Below are 19,856 nucleotides of genomic sequence, written 5' to 3' on the forward strand. Positions count from 1 at the left end.
AAGCCCGTATATATATATATCTCTAAAACAAACAAATAAATAAATAAAATAAATAAATACATATAATTAATAATATATATAGATAAATAAGGAAATAATAATAAAATAAATAAACAAATTACAAATAATAACAATAATAACACGGGGGCCTTCCAGAACAACCCTCTGCTAAGCATTAGCTGTGTGCGGGCCAGAGGCGTATCTAGGAGCAACTAATTAGGGTCATAGAATCATAGAGTTGGAAGAGACCACAAGGGTCATCCGGTCCAACCCGCTGCCGGGGCATTATAGGTGATCTGTTCAGCGGAGGCCAAAAAAAGTTTTGCGGAGCTGAGTTACTTGGGACTTGTCTTTCGCTTATATAAATAGCTCATTCGTCCCCCTGTGGTGAGGCATAGCAATAATACATTATAATAGCATTAAATCGGTAACCTGACAATTATAAGCCCGTATATATATATATCTGAAATAAACAAAGATATAAATAAAATAATTAATTAATTATAAATAATAATATATATAGATAAACAGGGTAATAATAATAAATAAATAAGCAAATTATAAATAATTATAATAATAATACTGAATAATTGAATAAATAACCAGGAGGACAGGTGATAAGCAAAATATATAACTCTGTTTAGCTGCAATCTGATAATGGCACCCAAGCGTGTGCGAGGTTCGGCCCCCTCCAAGAGTCCTGCAGCGCAGGACAAGACTGAGGCCTTGGTACGTGTGGTCTCCACTCTTCAGAAGACCCAGCTTGATGTTTGCAAACAGCTGGCGGCCATTGCAAAATCTCTGGCCCCCGCGGCTGAGGCCACACAGGATGATCCTCGTGAGTCGCAGGTCGAGCCTGCCGAGTCTCAGGATTGTATCCTAGATACTTATTTTTCAGAGGACGGGTCGCCGGGCACCTCGGCTTCCTTATTTGCCAGCTCTAGCTCCGAGCCTGGAAGCTTTGCGAGCCAGGCCCCACGGACACGGGGGCAGAAGGCGCGATCTAATGCTCCCAACGCCCATAGCCTGGGGGCCGGGGCTCAAGCAGCAGGCTCGCCCGGGCAGTCCTCACAGTCTATTGCAGGTCTCCAAGGGGCCCAGCCGGCGCAACCAGTGGCGCAAAGGGAAGCTGGGGGTTCCGATACATCAGGGGACGATGACAACTCCAGGCCGGCGAGAAGTGGCGAAGCGGCGTCGCGGGACGGAGAAGAGCGTCATCGGAGCGGAAAGGCGAAGAAGAAAACCGACAAGCGTAAGAGAGCTAGGGATGACGACTCCTATGACTCAGGTACGTCTGATTCAGATGGTGAGATCCCAATGGAGGATTATTGGGGGATTGCAGAGGATCAGATGGGTCTTCCTTTGTGGGTGCATAAGAGGAGAGCCAGCACCCACCGTAAGGGTTTCAAGGGGACGTTAGAATGGAGGGATGGTGCTTTGATACCGGACTCAAAGTATTCTACCAACTCAGACACGGATATTATTCTAGGATCCCATTTATCAAATAAAACAAGGGAAAAAATCTTGAATGGCGATTTTATAGACATTTTCACCCTCTTACCATTGTCCCATACGCTGGGAAAGGGCGAAAAGAGAAAGGAGTATGGCAGGCGCAGACATAGGACGCCGCGGGCTGACCGCACATTCGAAAATTGGCTGGATGGAATGCATATTTGGATTGCAGTGATAACAGCTGCTTATCCAAAAAGGGCAATGCACCTTATGGCCTACATAGCTGATGTTAGGATGGCCTACAGGATGGCCGGGGAGGCGGCTGCGCTGAATTACGATGAAGACTTCCGTAGGAATGCTTCGCAAAACCCAAAAACCAGGTGGGATCAGCACCACCAGCATTTTTGGAGCAATCACGTAGTCCCATATGTAGAAAGGAAACTTACGGATCCACCTAGGTCCACCAGGTTTGAACCCAAGAGGGACCCGCGACGCAGGGTTTGCTGGGAATATAACAAGGGCCTTTGTCAGCGACCCAACTGTAAGTACTCCCACGAATGCGAAAAGTGTTTGGGTCAGCACCCGGGAGTTTCGTGTTTTAAAGGGAGGCAGTCCTTTCGGGGCGCCAGGGGCAACTCGCGCCAGGGCCCCAGAAATAACTCAGGTACCCCCCAGGGATCAATCTCGGGGACTAACAAATATTAATAGATCACTTGCTCTGGCCCACTCTCCTGTAAAGCTTCACCCTCTGAAAGTACTGCTTGACTGTTACCCCAATAGAGATGCAGCTAAATACCTTTGGGAAGGGTTTTCAACAGGTTTCCGAATTCCCGTGCGTACCCCGCCTAGCACGGGTGAACCACCCAATCAAAAATCTATTAGGGAAAGACCAGACATAGCCATTAAGAAAATTAACAAGGAAATCTTGGCAGGACGCGTGGCTGGCCCGTTCGCGTCGCCACCAATACCTGATCTCCACATCTCCCCATTGGGAATAGTCCCTAAGAAGGCGCCCGGGGAATTCAGGCTCATACACAATCTCTCCCACCCGATAGGCAGGTCAGTCAATGATGGAATACCCCAGGAGCTGTGCACGGTGAAATATGCCTCATTCGATCAGGCGGTGAAGTTGGTAAGGCAATTTGGCAAGGGGGCGTTAATGGCGAAATGTGACATTGAATCAGCATTTCGCCTACTCCCAGTACACCCGCAGGACTATAAATGGTTGGGTTTCAGATTCAATGAGGCATATTTCATCGACAAGGCCATGCCGATGGGTTGCTCCGTGGCGTGTGCCGCGTTTGAGACCTTTAGCACATTCCTGGACTGGGCCCTGCGCTTTAGGACAGGCCTTCCAGGGGTCTCGCATTATCTGGATGACTTTCTCTTCGTGGCTGGGGCTCGCAGTTCCGAGTGTGCAGGCCTTATGCGGGCCTTCTCAGCTCTCGCAGAAGAGTTAGGGGTACCATTGGCTGCTGAAAAAACCGAAGGGCCCGTCTCACGCCTTACGTACTTAGGCATAGAACTGGACACGGTCGCACAAACCTCACGCCTGCCGTCTGAAAAACTACTCGCCCTCAAAGAGACCATTAGGCAACTCATTCCCCTCAAAAAGCTTACCCTTAGACAAATGCAATCACTGCTAGGGCACCTCAACTTTGCTTGCAGGGTTATTTCACCTGGTCGCCCATTCTGCCGGCGCTTAGCTAGGCTCACGGTAGGCCTAACCAAACCTTTTCATAGGAAGCGCCTCCCCCGCGGGGTCAAGGCCGACCTTGAATCCTGGCTGATGTTTCTGGAGAACTACAACGGGGTGTCATTATGGCAGGACACCATGTTGCTGCGGGCTGATTTCCAAGTGCAATCCGATGCGGCAGGTGCTTTAGGTTTCGGGGTCTACTTCAGAGGTAAATGGTGCTCGCAGCGTTGGCCGGCCAGGTGGCAGGGTACAGACATCACACGCGACTTAACATTCTTAGAATTTTTTCCTATAGTAGTAGCCGTACACCTATGGTCCGAAGATTTCAGGAACCGGCGGGTCTGCTTCAGAACCGACAACCAGGCGGTGGTCAGCGTCCTATCTCGGCAATCCACGCGGTCGACGAGGGTGTCCTCCCTCCTACGCTGCTTCGTGTTACTCAGTTTGCAGTTGAATATGCATTTTTCTGCCAAATTTGTGCCAGGGGTCAATAATAATATCGCAGATGCTCTGTCTCGCTTCCAGATGGATCGCTTCCGATCGTTGGCACCGGAGGCAAGCCAGTCGCCGCAGCCGTTCCCGGAACATCTATGGAACCTTGGGAGCGAGAGATCCTAAAGGGAGTATTAGCTTCCGTTGCCCCGTCTACACTGAGCTCGTATAAACGGGCTTGGTCAGACTTCACTAAGTTCAGGCAGAGACAGACCTCTGCTTCCCTTCGGGCCCCACCTTCCCCGGAGGAGGTCATGCAGTATGTAGTGCACTTGAGGAACCTGGGGCGCGCACCAAAGACCCTCAACATTCACACAGCAGCCATCACATTCTTTTCAAAATCACTCTATTTTACAGACCCGTGTGACAATTTCCATTTGCGTAGAGCTATGGAGGGCTGGCGCAGGCTCCAGCCGCCTGCCAGCGACCCCAGGCGACCCATTACCTTTGACATGTTGGCTCAGGTACACAGGCAGTTGAGGCCCCTCTGTTGGTCCAAATTTGAGGCGCGCCTTTTCTCCGCAGCTTTTTCTATAGCGTACTTTGGAGCGCTAAGAGTGGGCGAGGTAGTATGCGAGGACTCCCCCCAGGGCATCACACGCGGCATTCTCATGCAGGACGTGTCACTGGTTGACTCCCAAATGCAGGTGCTCATACGGTGTTCCAAAACGGACCAGAGGGGAAGGGGCGCGACTATTAAGCTCCCCGCCACTGGTTCCCCAGGTCCATGTCCGGTTAAAGATACCAGACGGTTTCTTTATCTCCGGCCCCCCGGCCCAGGCCCATTGCTGATCCACCAGGATGGCGCTAGGCTCACCCGCCACCAATTTACTAGGGTTCTGCGCAAGGCCATTGCCTCCTGCGGCTATAATCCCAATGAATTCTCTGCACACTCTTTTAGGATTGGCGCGGCTACGTCAGCCATGCATCTGGGCCTTTCATCCGAAAGAATTCAGGACTTGGGGAGGTGGAAATCGAATGCGTACAAAAGGTATATTCGTACGTAGCGTCGACACGGTGGCCTGGCTGATCCCTTGTTGTCATTCTTGAATTTCAGGTTCTCGGATCGTGCGGGTCTGGATAGCCGGGCATAGCATAGTCCATTGGGCTCGTGAAAGGGCCATCGAGGTGGGTCTAGGGAACAGGCTGGGCCTTCCAGAATTCGTCCAGGTGTCTTGGATTGCGAGGAGAGGCATGCTGTGGGACGAGTTGCTGCCGGCAATACAAGATCGGGCTGCTTCACTCGGCTACCCTGACCTACTGGTGGTCCAGCTTGGGGAGAATGACCTTGCCTATCGCAATGCCGTGGACTTAAAATTGCAAATATTCAGAGACTTTGATACCCTTTTGGACACTTGCCCGAGGATGACGCTGCTTTGGTCCTCCTTGCTTGAGAGACGCAGTTGGCGCGATGGACGTTGCCCTATCGCCCTGAACAGAGCCAGACGGCTCCTGAATTCCTTCGTGATCCGCAGAGTCCTGTCTTTGAATGGACGTGCCATTTCGCACCCAACTTTAAAACAGAGTGAAGCAGCCCTTTATCGTTATGATGGTGTTCATCTGTCGCCCAGAGGGAATGATGTCTGGCTTGAGAACGTAATAATGGGGATCAAAGATTGGTTACGTGTTAGAGAATTTAATTAGGTGAATAAGAGAGGAGGATCACGGCCCCTTAAACAGTATATGAAGTCCCTAAAATAATCTAATTAATCTCAAATTATTGGTTAAGGCATGAGAGCGGATTGGCGGCGAGCCCAGGGGGGGGCTCGAGTGGCGGTTAGGCGTTGGAAATTTGCATAACAATAGAAGGAGGAGGGGCAGATTACGTCAACGGCTGCCCAAATTGGGAGAAGTAATTCCGTTAAAGGATTCCGGGGGCGTCGCTTGGTCCTGAGCCTGGAGTTGCCTGGGCCGTAGGGCACGCCCCTTCGGTGGCCACAGGAGGAGCTCTAGTAGATCTACATCGCGGGGCTCCTTTCTGGTGGTTAACTTCTCAAGGACTCCAACACACGGGTTGGAGTCGGATATAGTCTGTTAGGTTCCAACGCCTAAGCCAATTCCGCTCAACATGCTTATCAATAAAGTTGTGGCCTTAACCACCCAATTAAATCTTAATCTCTGTGTCATGAGTCTTGATTATGTGGGAAGGAGGGACATAGCCACACAAAGCCGCTTCCGCGCCTGCGACGGAAGCGGCGTTGTGGGCCGACCGACTGCACCACCGCGTAGGGGCTGCGAGTTCAGCCCCTACGCGATGGTGGCTTCCCGCCTGCGTCATCCCCGACCAGCCAATGAGAATGGTCGGGGCGGAGCCAGCAGTTTTAAAGCTCCCCGCAGGCGGGAAGCCGACCTCTTTTCTCCCTTGTTCGCCGGAGCGAACAGTTCACCCGCCCACCCACCCCTTAAAAAGAGGTAAGGGGACGCTGCTATGGACGGGAGTCGGTTGCCTGGTTAGTCAGCGGGCCGGGTAGGACTTTTCCCATACTGGGCTAGCCATGATGGGTTTTTCGCCTACCCCGTAGCATGTCGTCACAACTTAGGTTAGGCGGTTAGGCGTTGGAAATTTGCATAACAATAGAAGGAGGAGGGGCAGATTACGTCAACGGCTGCCCAAATTGGGAGAAGTAATTCCGTTAAAGGATTCCGGGGGCGTCGCTTGGTCCTGAGCCTGGAGTTGCCTGGGCCGTAGGGCACGCCCCTTCGGTGGCCACAGGAGGAGCTCTAGTAGATCTACATCGCGGGGCTCCTTTCTGGTGGTTAACTTCTCAAGGACTCCAACACACGGGTTGGAGTCGGATATAGTCTGTTAGGTTCCAACGCCTAAGCCAATTCCGCTCAACATGCTTATCAATAAAGTTGTGGCCTTAACCACCCAATTAAATCTTAATCTCTGTGTCATGAGTCTTGATTATGTGGGAAGGAGGGACATAGCCACACAAGGCCCTCTGCCTGGTTCCCTGCAACTTGGCTTCTCGCAACAAGGGAACTGCCAGAAGGCCCTCGGCACTGGACCTCAGTGTCCGGGCAGAATGATGGGGGTGGAGACGCTCCTTCTTAGATGGGCAGAACCCCTGCCCCCACCAATTATTTAGCCCTTGGTGCCCATACTAGGCTTGTAGGCTATGTTAGGTTTTGCAGGTCACAAGTTGCATAGTCATGTCTTACGATGCACATTTTGGAGACAGATGGATGCCAACACAATATATCATAGAATCAGAGTTGGAAAGGATTCATCTAGTCCAACCCTCTGAAATATTCAAGACAGGTGGCCACCCAACCTCTGCTTAAAATCTTACAATGAAACACCAAGTCTACCACCTCCCAAGGTAGTCCATTCCTCTGCCGAACAGCTCTTACTATCAAAAAGCTCTTCCTAATGTTTAACTGAAATCTCCTTTCTCGTAACTTGAAACCATTGGTTTGAGTCCTACTCTCCAGATCATGAGAAAACAAGCTTGATCCATGTGACAGGCCTTCTTGAAGATGGCTATCATATATCTCCTCCTCTTAGTCCCTTCTTATCCAAGCTAAATATCCACAGCTCCTTCAACTGTTCCTCATAAGGCTTGGTTTCCAGTCTGTTGTTCATCTTGGTTGCCCTCCTCTACACACGTTCCAACTTCTTAAATTGTAGTGCCCAGAATAGGAAACAGTATTTATTCCAGGTGCAATCTGACGAAGGCAGAATAGAGTGGTACTATGACTTCCCTTGATCTGGACACTATGCTTCTGTTGATGCGGTCTACAGTAGCATTAACCTTTCTTTCTTTCTTCTTCTTCTTCTTCTTCTTCTTCTTCTTCTTCTTCTTCTTCTTCTTCTTCTTCTTCTTCTTCTTCTTTTGCTGCTGCTGCTGCTGCATTGCACTGTTGACTCATGTTAAGTTTGTGTTCCTCCAAGACCCCTAGATTCTTCTCACATGTACTGCTAGTAAGCCAGGTGTCCTGCATCTTATATTTGTGCAGCTGGTTCTTCTTGCCTAAGTGCAGAACCTTGCATTTGTCCCTATTGAAATTCATTTTGTTAGTTTGCACCCAGTTTTCCAATCTGTTAAGGTCATATTGAATCTCAATTTGCGTTATGTCATTTGTGTGTGGCCTTTTGAATTACTTTTATTCATTTGGTATTCTTAGACTAGAGACAGATGTGAGAGATTCCCCCCCCCCCAACCGCTAAGAGGCTTAATGTTGCAGGTGATATAAATCACTCACTGTTGCTTTTGGTGTAGTACTGAACACTAACTAGGCTTCTACAGACTTCCTACCCCTAGAATTTAGCCGTTGAGCTACAATTTCTTACAGAATCTGGCTCCTATGTCTTTATTAGTGTTTTAATTAAATAAATTGGTTTCACTTATCCTCTCCTTGAACATCTGCTTAACCTGCCTTGACGTTTTGTTCGCTGGGACTCCCTTTAGCTTATGCCCCAAGAGCCTTTCCAGTTTTGGGGAGGGAGATAGTTTCACAACTTGAGGGGGTGACTGCTGACAGTGCCTGTCTGCCTTGCCTTGCCTTGCCTTGCCAAGGCTGATCATAGGGATCAGAATGAAATGGAGAAGGATGAAGTTTTTAAGGAGTCTATTGAACATTCAGCTTTATAAATTACGGTACACTGTAGAGATGCTGGCAGTGGTGCTGGTGGCTGGTGCTCTTTGGAACTGATGGGGTGGAAGGCAGAAGTTCAGAGCCAACGGCAAGCGGAGACAACCCCTGACTAGCCCTACTCGGTGAAAATCCATTGAAGTTAGTGCATATGATTAACTTAGGTTAATTAACTCCAGTCGGTCTACGCCGAGTAGAACTTAAGTTGAATACAGCTCCAAGCTTTTGAGAGGACTTCAACATCCTGTTCTGTTGATTGTTCCATCAGGACAAGCATTTCAGCTTGCCAGAAGGAATTATTCTTGCTCTTCTCCTTCCACAGACTTCTGGGAGTTATCTCAACACTCCCCTGAGCCAATTTTTTTTGGGGGGTGTGCTAGCAGAGGGGGGGGGGAAGCCCTGTTGTGGAAGTGGAAGTTGTTGCACAGGCTTTCACTGATGGGGCTCATTAGTTAAATCACACCCTTTTCCGTATTTGGTTGCAATTTGTGGGGTTTTTTCTGTCCCTTTGCAACTGATGTGCCCATGCTTTCCTTACAGGCAAATGGAAGCATGGGAAGCAAGTTAAGAACACAAAATTGTCTTTTGAATGTGACCAAGAAAAAGTGCCTTCCTAACCCCCAACAGCTTTTTATCAAGTTGCATCTTAAAGGAGCTTACCATTCATGCCACTCTTTTCAGTTTGCTGGTGTGCCCTCTGAACTCAACCAGAGCTAAAAGAATTGTTTTTGTTTTGCCCTTTTAAAACCCTGAAATATTGCTCCTTGCTATAAAAGGCTCTTAGGCTTATGTATGAACCCAGCTTCATAAACTACATTCTCAACGTTTTACTTAGCGTTGTTTCAGTAACAAATCTTCATTTTAATACATGAAATCCAGCTGAAGACTTATTCATTAGGCACACTTATGAAACTTTCAACATATTACTAATCTTGTGTATATCTAAGATGGTGGAAAAGACATGATTAGTGATGCAGCTGATGAAAGAGGTTTGCTTAATCTCTTGACTCATAATGAAGAAAAGGAATCTAAAAAGGCAATTTTCCCATGCAAGGAGCACAATTAACCCAATATATGAATTGTGAGGAGAGTAGTTTGGCTAAATAAATGGCCAGTGCCAATCAATTCCATTCTTTTTAATTGTGATTTGGTAGGCATCAGGGAGGGCAATATTCCATTTAAATGTAAGTACAGTATCTCCATCTCTGTAGTAGGCAAAAGCCTTTATTTTTAAAAAATGACACGAAGAATACAAAAAATTGAAATAGAATTTGTTAAAAATGTGTATGTGGACACTATGCTGGCCTAGATTGGCCTTTGGCCCGATCCACCTGGGCTTATTGACACCTCTTTTGCCCTCTAGGCTGGCCTCTGGAGGAGGCAGACATCCCTCAGAAGGCCAGGTTTGTCTGGGGAAGAGAAAGGACTTCAAACTGCTAACTTCTTCTTTCCACCTTTCATGAAATTAAAGTTAACATGCTTTTGTAGCACATCTGCTGTTATGTTGTGTTCAGGCAGTGAATTTTAAATTTCTTTTTAAAAATGAAAATGAAGCAATTTGATTGCTGTCTATCCCACTTAAACTGCATGTCATTAGCTGAATCGTGTGTTGTTGTGAAATATGAAACTGCCTGTGTGCCTTTTCCCCTTTGGTCATGGGCACACCCACTGGGTGAAACTAGCCTGTTGAAAGCTTCTTCCTTTGCACCCCTATTAATTTATGCGTCTGATTCATCAGCAGTGTTGCTAGCTCAGCTGTTTGGAGCTTTTGTAACCTTGTCTTGCTTCTTCTGGCAGCCATCCCCAGCCTTTCGTTTGCCATCCTACGGTGAAGCAAAAGCATGAAGCAAAGCAAAAGTCTATAAAGTAGGGGTGAGGAACCTCCAGGTGTTATTGGATGCCATCAGCCCTAGCAAGCATGATCAATGGTTAGAGAGAATTGTAGTTGCTTTTAAGCAACATTTGGAGGGCCACAGGTTCCCCAGGCCTGCTGTAGAGGTTTGAATGAGTTTCTAGGTCAATGTTTTTTTTGGGCTAAATGCATTAAGAATTGTTAATGAGTCCTTGGAAGAGAAAGCTGGATGTCAAATCAGATTTCCTACTCCATTTTGGAATAGGAAACTGATGCTATGTAAAGCAAAGGTAGTCATGTTGGTTCACAAGGAGCCGACCTCCAAGTCGCACAACAGTGGCAAGCTTTCAAGTTATACAGAACTGTTTATCAGGCAGCATCACGTTGGGTGTTGTTGCCATAAATTCATCCTGGGAACTTTTGTTCTAAGAGTGAGATTGCAGACACTTATTAAACTTCTCCAAATCAAAACATCTTTGTCATTTCACATTGATGTCTCAGTCCTAAGCATGTTTTCTCAAATGTAAATGATTCAGATTTAAAAGCAGGGGTGAGGAACCTCCTGCCTGTGGGTCAAACTAGACTTCAAAGTATATTTAGAATTGCAATCTAAATTGAGATTTAAAATTTGTAATTAACTGTTGTTTCTGGTGCTGAACGCATTGAAAAATATTATTTGCCCCCTTGGTGATAAGCTACCTCCAGTGAAGTTGTGGATAGAGAGATCACTAGGCCCGTCTGCAGAATAACAATCCCCATTCAAAAGCCCCATTCCTTCATACGTTGTTTGGTTTGAAAGCCTTGACAGCAACACATGTTTGAATATATTTAAAATTTGTAAAGCAAATTGTCCTGCTTTGAACATGGAAGATAACATATATATTCTTCCCTCTCCCCATGCCAGTCTTGCTTTTAATGGAGATGTTGAAGGACTAAAGGCTTGGCATCTGGCTGGTGTGGATCTCAAACAGCCTGGTTATGATGGGAGCACTCCATATGCTGTGGTAAGTGTGTGATTACTATAATATGTCAGATGGACGTCCCGTTCAATATGTTAAATCAAACACCTCTTCGAGTCTAAGGCAAATCTACAAAGAGCCCCACATCAAATACAACTTTAGAGGTTTCTGAAATGGCTTTGCACAAGATTCAGTGGAGCTGCAGGAGCAGGAGGCTCTGGAAGGCCTAGGTCAGCCTTCCCCAATCCAGTGTCCTGCAGGTGCTTTTGAATACAACACTCATGGCAGCTGCAGCCCAAAGCAACTGGGGAGCATCAGCCTAGAAAGCATGGGTCCAAGCAGTTTCCCCCTTGCCTTGCTATTTTGAGGGAAAACCCACTCTTTAGCAATACATTGGATCAAATGGCAATTTGGTGAAAACCTGAATTGTCGTTTCTTCCAAACAAGTGCTACAGAGCATTTTTGCCAGGGAAGAGCAGCAGGACAAGAGGAAGTGTTTATAAGTGGGGCTACCTTTGAAGGTGACCCGGAAACTACAACTAATCCAGAATGCGGTAGCTAGACTGGTGACTAGGAGTGGCCGCCGAGACCACATAACACCGGTCTTGAAAGATCTACATTGGCTCCCAGTACGTTTCTGAGCACAATTCAAAGTGCTGGTGCTGACCTTTAAAGCCCTAAATGGCCTCGGTCCAGTATACTGGAAGGAGCGTCTCCACCCCCATCGTTCTGCCCGGACACTGAGGTCCAGCACCGAGGGCCTTCTGGCAGTTCCCTTGTTGCGAGAAGCCAAGTTGCAGGGAACTAGGCAGAGGGCCTTCTCGGTAGTGGCGCCCGCCCTGTGGAACGCCCTCCCATCAGATATCAAAGAGAAAAACAACTACCAAACTTTTAGAAGACATCTAAAGGCAGCCCTGTTTAGGGAAGCTTTTAATGTTTAATCCATTGGAAGCCGCCCAGAGTGGCTGGGGAAAATTAGCCCTTACAGCAGTGCCTGGAATGAACTAATTCAGATTAATTAATTCATTGAATTAGTTCAGGAACTAGAGGAGGAGACTCATGAAGTCTTTTCCAAATCTCTCCCCCTGCCTTCATCTCCGCTGTCAGGAACTTAATGGAGTGGGGAGACTTGGAAAAGGCTTTGAGCAAACAGGAGCTCACGAGCTCTTAAAGGTTTTGCAAAAGCCTATTTGAGGTAGCCCCCCTGAGCAAGCTTCTTCAAAGGGCACTTTTGCACAGCCCTTTAATGGTGAGCTGATGAGTGAGGATAAAATCCTGCTTCCTTGGGAACAGGATTGCATAGCCAAGGCAGGATTAAACCCTGCCCTCCCACCCATCAGCTGATGTCAGCTGCTGTTGGTGGGTGAGTGTGGTTTGGGGGAAATGATATCATGTGCCAAATGGACTCCCTGGCAGGCCAAGATTGGTCTGCAGTCCAGAGGTTCTTCATCCCTGGTGTAAATGGAAGCTCCTCTGTGTGAGTACCCTACATACGTAACACTCAAGAACCACAAGGGCATGCTCCAATGCCTATGCTGATGTTTCGAAATGGCAGGGCCTGTGGGGAAATAACAGGGCCAGCAAGAAAGAAAGTGTGCAACTGGGTGATTGCTCAGGGTTTTGTGCAAATACCTGCTCAGCTTTTGTGCGCAGGGGAAAGGGCTCTGATTCTAATACTTCTAGATTGGTGCTAAATCACATAGACAGTAGGCTAGAGAGAAAGCTACTGTCTACTCATAGCTTTAATGGAATGAAAAATCTCAATTGAGTGTGTGTAGTACAGTATAGTTATTTATTTAGCTATCTGTTTTTTTTAACTTCTAGCCTGCCAACTCAGCTGAAAGAACACTCTAGTCCACCATTTAGTCCACATAGTATGCAATAAAATACACATAAAGTCTCTTAATGGATAAACAACCATAAAAGTTAATAGAAAACAAGGAAAGCAGCAGAAATCAAAACCACTTGATTTCTAGGCTCAAAAAGAAAGAGATCGGTTTCTAGTGATCCATCTTCTAAACCACTGATCTCTTTTTCAAGCCATCTTCAGCAATCTGGAAATCATCCAACCTATCACTGTAAACCTGATGAAAGGAAAAGATTTCTATTATTGTCCTAAACTTTCCAATTGGCCAATCCTGGTGAGTTTTTCTTGGGAGAGGAATATGCAACCATAGCTGCCAAGTCTCCCGTATTCCCCGGGAAACCCCCATTTTTCCAGCTGTCCCCAGCTGAAAAAACGGATTTTTTTTGTTTTTCCCCGGTTTAGTCTGGCGCGGCGGCCATTTTGGAACTGGGCACAGCACCATCAAAAGTCACTTCTGAGCATGCTCCGCCCAGTTCCAAAATGGCGACAGCGCTACTTCCGCTCTGCTACTTCCGGTCCGATCCCTTATTTTTCAGGCTGGAACTTGGCAGGTATGTATGCAACCCCTGAAAAGGCTCTGTTAGTAGATACCAGTTTGACCTCAGGTGTTGAAGAGATCTGAAGCAGAGCCTTTTCATTGACGTGTGAAGCATATAGACAGTGCATATGATGTGTGTGAGCACCTATGTGCAGATGGCGTAGCTGCACTTACTACTATCGCAACCTTTTCTTGTAGGCAAGAGCTGCAACTCGTGTGAAAGTCATGGAGTTTTTATGTCAGCTGGAGGCCTAATTTGGTAAGGCTTACGCTTTGAGAAACAACCACCACTAATGTTTGGTGGTTTGCATGTGCGTCCTTCGCTCCATGAGGAATGTTTGGTTTGAGAAATGGACTGAGTTGGGACCACAGTCCTCTCGTTTGAGTTCATAGTTTTGTTGCTAATTTCTGCAGTTACTTTCATCATGTATCTATCTGTTTTATCATCACTTGGTGGGCTAAGGCGTCTTGCATGCTCACTAAACAGATGGCTATAATACAGTCAACTTTGAAAGCACCAATTCGGGGGATCTCAGGATTTGGAAAGCAGATCATTGCCATCTAAACTAACAGCACTGCCCGTTTGGGTGGACAGTCCTTGTGTGCACTAGTTTGTAAAGGCTGCATCACATGTGCACGTAAGGTTGTGTTACACACACACACACACACACACACACACACACACACACCGATTATGTAATCCTGATTATGTGAAGTGCAAATGGGACTGGTGTTTTGACTCAAGAGTATCGGGCTGCTAAGCTTGCCATGGAGGCTGGATTGGCCGAGACTCCCTCTTGGAGACAAATGGGGTGTTCTGCTGTGGAGTGTATGAAACCGCCCCGGGGTGGCTTTTCCTCAAGGAAGGCTGTGAAATCCTCCTCCTTGAAATTTCAGGCCGTGTCTTAAGTTATTTGAAACATGGCTCCATACTGTGAAGCAAGTTTCTCCTTGCTTCATGGGCCTGTTGAAATGATTTCTGCTACTTATCTCTGTATGTTCAACAGTATGCAAACACCTATGGGCGATGATCCTGACATGCATATCTCTATGGTGCTTTATAAATGGATTACATCATTCTGTTGGCTGTCTGCTGAAGCAACAAAGTTGTCAGCTCAGTTTTTGCACTGGGTTCTCTCACTCTGCAGCCCAAGCTCCCCTCTCTACTCACTCACATGATAGAAGGGCAGATCACTTGTGTTTCAAATTAATAGCTGCATTTTTAAAAGCTTAAAACAAGAAAGCCGTGTTTTATGTATCTTAAAGGAATAGCAATATTCAGTTGAGCAGCATTAAACAGAAGGTTCAGTCCCACAGAGGTTCATGTCTTCTGACCATTATTTAATTATTTTTATGACTGGCCAGTGAGAAAGTGGAGAGTACACTTGTCAGATATGCATGTGATACAAAATTTGGAAGAACTGCAAATGCAATAGAGGATTTTATATACGGTTTGAGAAGATATGCTAGGGTAGAACGCTGGAGTGCAATGGGTAATTTTGGGTGGCTGTCATTGGCTTACAACAATTGTAAGGAGGAAATGTCAACCACTCTCACTCAGACAGTTATCTGCCTACCTACCTATTTATCTAATATATTTTCCTGATTTTCTTTAGATACTTGGAACTTCCTTGAGGCAAGATGGGGAGGAAAGGCACACATCGCTGCAAGCAACACAGATAACATTTGAAGAATGCAAGCTTATGCTCACTGTTTTTAGTAAAGAGAGTCTATTTTCTTATTATTATTTTTTTAAAAAGAAGAAACTAATGCTTAGCAAAGGACATTGCAATACTTCAGACTCGGTGCTCATACTAGCATATTGAATCTATTTGTGTTTTCAGGAAGGAATGTGTGATGATGAAACAAACAGCTGTTCTCAAACCACATATGAAATTGTCTTATAGCAAGTCAGGCCATGGGCTCAGTGGTGGCATCGTCTGCAGTGAGTAGACACAGCTTTGCAGGGTACCAGGCAGAAATCTTGCCCAGACTTGCTATCAGATATTATTTTAACTTCAGTTGCTGATGATTGGACCTGAGACCTTGTGCAAGCAAAGCAAGGTGGCGCATGACTCAGGACAGGAGCTTCTTCACAGAAATCTAGACACAGAAATCAAGTTTCACATTTCGGCACGGGCTACTGTTTTTCAAAAGATGAGATAATCGGGAACTTCAGAGAGAAACATCATTTTTTAAAACCAGTCTTCTGATTTGCTGCGTACTGCATTAGAAATTAGTGCTGTGGTCCATGGGGTCACGAAGAGTCGGACACGACTAAACGACTAAACAACAACAAGCATTAAAAACCTGGTATCAGCTTCCCTCTCAAATTAAGGGACACACACACACACACACCAGATTGCTTGAGAGAATTGTGGGACTTCCAGAGGGGGGGGGGAAATCTTTAAAATATAGAGAGGCAGCCCTCTCAAAATATAGTATTTCACAAGAAATGACAGGATAGATATGGATTATGGCTAACGCCATGTGTACACTGCCTCTGAAACCAGTGATGGGGGTGTACAGGTTGCAGAGTAGACAGGAGTGTGATGCACAGCCCCAGAATGTGCTCAGTCACAACAGGATATTGAGTGTTGGTTGGAGGAGAAAAGCATAAAACCCGGGAGCATGGCCAGCTGGCCCCCTAAACCAGAGGACTCCTGTTTGGAGATGAGGATACACTCCAGCTGGGATGGGTAACCTGTGGCCCTCCAGATGTTGCAGGAAAACAACTCCCATCATCTTCGACTCTTGGCCATTGTGGCCGGAGCTGATGGAATGCCTTCCCATCAGATGTCAAGGAGATAAGTAACTCTACAACCTTTAGAAGAAATGTGAAGGCAGCCTTGTATAGGGGAGTTTTTTAAAAAATGTTTAATGTTTGATTATGTTTGTTGAAAGCTGCCCAGAGTAGCTGGGGCAACCCAGTCAGATGGGCAGGGCACTAAAAATAATAATTATAATAATTAATATGGGATCTGCAGTACAGCAACGTTTGGAGAGCGACAGGTCCCCTTCCCCCCCTCCCCATGCTACAACATTTTGTTGAAGGTCGTGACTTGGAGGGTCCCACTTGCGGTGGTGGTAAAATCTTGGTAATTTGCAAGGAAGTCAAAATAATGCCAAAGTTTGAAAACATATTTTTGTGCCTCTTGCCTAAAGAGAAATCTGAGGAATATTTGAAGGAGGATATTCAGGGAAGAAAATACATGTAGGTATTTTGAGAGTAAAGATTGAGGGCACTAGGAGAAGGGGACGACAGAGGACGAGATGGTTGGACAGTGTTCTCGAAGCTACCAACATGAGTCTGACCAAACTGCAGGAGGCAGTGCAAGACAGGAGTGCCTGGCGTGCTATGGTCCATGGGGTCACGAAGAGTCGGACACGACTAAACAACAACAATAATCGCTTTTGATAAGATTTGTGATACCATACTTGTCAGGGGGGCTTTTTGCATCTCTGTTTCTGCTGCCAGCACATTAGACTTCCCCCCACTACTGTGTGTTGTGCGGCTTACTGTGGAAATAATCACGATCTCTTTGCTGTGCCTTTCAATAAAATATCTGAAAAATATTAGCTTAGCACTAAGTGTTTTTTTTTTTAGTGGGGCAGTGAGGAGGAGGAGGATTTATTGATCTGGTCAGTTAACAAGAATATCAATGATATTCTGCTGGTGAACAATACCATCACCTCCAGGCACCAGTTTATTACACTTAAGACGTCCTGCTTGAATAGACTTCATCTAGCCCAGTATCCTGTTTCCAACAGTTATCAGGAAGACATAACCAGGAGCCCGCAATCAGGTCCAAGAAAAGGAAAACACAAAATTATGTAATAAAATACTCATAAAAACATAACCCAGAATATCCACAAACACCCCAGTTTACATAAGAATCAACACCAGAAGCAGCCACTAAAAACTTGGCTGGATTATTAATATTTCCCAAATGCCTGGGAAAATAAAAATGTTTTGGCCTGTCCCTCAAAAGATGACAAGAGTTGGTGCCAGGTGAATTTCCCTGATAACTGGGAGCCTACCACATCAATGTCAATTGTTACCCCACACTTCTCCCCCCATCACTTTCCTAACTGCAAAAGATCCATTTTTTAAAACGGATTTGTTGTGTGAGAACCCTTTAATTGAACAAACTAATTTCTGGTATGCAGTTGAATCCCTCTTGCAAAACAGTGAGAGTTGGGAGGTGACCTATGGTATGTCTTTGGAGTCAGTGCATGCTCAGTCCTTTGTCAGAACCCTTGAGCATCTTGGATATAAATGTCAACTTCACCATCATCTTGAGGGTTTAAAAATTGCCCCATGTTAACAGCAGAGTCCCCAGATGTCTGAAGTGCCTTATGTGCCTTACTTGTGGGGTATACAAAAATAGTGATTTAAGCCAGTTCACCAATGCAGAGAATTCCTCTAAAGCACTCATATTTCTAACTTTCTACATACAGAGTTATTATACTTGACAAGCATCAACCTAAGTAGCAGGGAGGGAGGCATGCCAAAGCCACAAATCCTTTTGCTTAAAAAGATTGGCTGGCCTGTGTTAACATTGCCATAGTTATTATGTGATAAAAAGAAGAAAATCACCACAACAGATGCTCTCGAAGTGTTTTGTATTGCCTCCTTTTCCTCTCTGCAATTTAATCTTGAATGTATGCAAAGAGAGGCTAAAACCTTGCTGAGAATGTTGCTTCCATCTGTCTCCTCCACCTTCCTCCTAGACTGAAATGATGATCCAAGAACTTTGGGTGACTGAAACTATTAACTAGAGTCTAACAGCAATCTGGATTCGCCATGTGTTTCCCTTCAAGCCCTTTGGCAACACAGCCACAGGTGAGAATTACATAACCGGTTTTATCCTAAATTCTGCTTATGCACAGGCTTGGCTCATCCTCTGGGCTGTTTGGGGTTGCACTCTGGAAAAACACGTTTGGAACATATAGTTTGACCTCCAAACCACACATGGCTGATCCAGCCCAGGATATGAGGTGACGGGCAGCTCTAGGAGCAACTTCGCCCCAAGCCTGATCGGTCACATTTTCAACATCCATTAGTCAGCCCTGGCGCAGAGAGTAAATTAAAGGCAAGCAGGTTAAGTGGATTAAGCTAATGAGATCCTAAAATAATGATAGAAATAAACATCAAAAGGAAGCCAACTCGGAAAGTGTCTTCCAGGACCCAATTTAAACTGGCCGTGATGGTGACAGCTTATAAATGAAAATGACAATGTAAATGGAACGTATGTGTGTTGCCTTAATTATGGGGTGTGTGTTCAAGTTCACTTGCATGAGACCTAAACTGTGTCCACAGGCTTGCCTTCTCCAACATCTTGTTTCTCAACACATTGCTCCTTGTGCAGGCAAGTGACTGCAGACAATGCCTGCATCAGGTGGTAGTAGTGCATGAGACTTAATCTCAGGGTTGTGGGTTTGAGCCCCACGTTGGGTGAAAGATTCCTGCATTGCAGGGGGTTGGACTAGATGATCCTCGGGGCGCCCTCCAGTTCTGTGATTCTATGAATGTCCCATGCCATTGTTGGACATGCCTGGGTTATCAGCGGATGGGCCCCTGTGCTGATCCCAACACCCCACACGCTGCAGGCTTGCAATGCATCGGGCTGTTACCTTTTCTTTTATATAGGATCTCACTGCAAGCTGAGTTAATGGTAAATCAATCTTGATCTTCGTATAGTGAAAAAATCAAACTGCCTAAAACAGGCTTCTGAAATCAACTGCTTCAGTCGATGGAACTTGCCTTTTGAGAACAATCAGGCACCTTCACTGTACTTGTTTTAGGCACCTGCTAAAATCATTCCTGTTTAGACAAGCCTACCCAGATGCTTAGAAATCTGAGGTGACTTTAATCTGTTTTCGTATTTTGTAGTTTTTAAATTCGTATTGTGAATTTTTCTTGATCTTTTTCTGTTTTATCTTTTGTAAACTGCTTTAAAGTTTGTTGTTGTTGTTGTTGTTGTTGTTGTTGACAAATCAAGTATAAATGTTACGGAACAGATAAAACCAAGCACCAAATCTGGAGGCTGCAGGATTTGGTGCCCTCCCTGCTGAATTGCAAGAAATCACTACTAAATTGTGCAAACCTGGCTAGGTCTGGAATTGCACGTATAAGCGGACTCTGTATGTATCATTAAGAGCAAAAGACAAACCTGCTGGATTAGGCCAGTGGCCCATCTAGTCAGGCATCCTGTTCTCACAGTGGCCAACCAGATGCCTGCAAGAAACAAGCGAGCAGAACTTGCGCACAAGAGAACTCTCTCCTCCTGTGGTTTCCAGCAACAGCTATTCAGAAGCATTATGGCCTCCAATGGTGGCAGTGGAACATGGGCATTAACAGCCATAGCCCAATCTAATAGTCAGGGATGCATTTA

The 19,856-nt window shown here is 45.9% G+C and overlaps 1 protein-coding gene across 1 annotated transcript in view; it reads left to right on the forward strand.

The window, feature by feature from the left end:
- Positions 1–17,034, forward strand: part of ASPG (asparaginase) — a 63,070-nt gene extending 46,036 nt beyond the window's left edge. The window contains exons 14-16 of the mRNA XM_035105031.3: positions 10,999–11,098; positions 13,657–13,717; positions 15,075–17,034. Coding sequence (XP_034960922.2) covers positions 10,999–11,098; positions 13,657–13,713 — 157 coding nt within the window. The 3' untranslated portion in view covers positions 13,714–13,717; positions 15,075–17,034. The remainder of the gene's footprint in view (positions 1–10,998; positions 11,099–13,656; positions 13,718–15,074) is intronic.
- Positions 17,035–19,856: the final 2,822 nt, after the last annotated feature.

This window comes from Zootoca vivipara, chromosome 1 (genome assembly GCF_965207765.1).
Source record: "Zootoca vivipara chromosome 1, rZooViv2.hap1.1, whole genome shotgun sequence".
Classification (NCBI taxonomy): domain Eukaryota; kingdom Metazoa; phylum Chordata; class Lepidosauria; order Squamata; family Lacertidae; genus Zootoca; species Zootoca vivipara.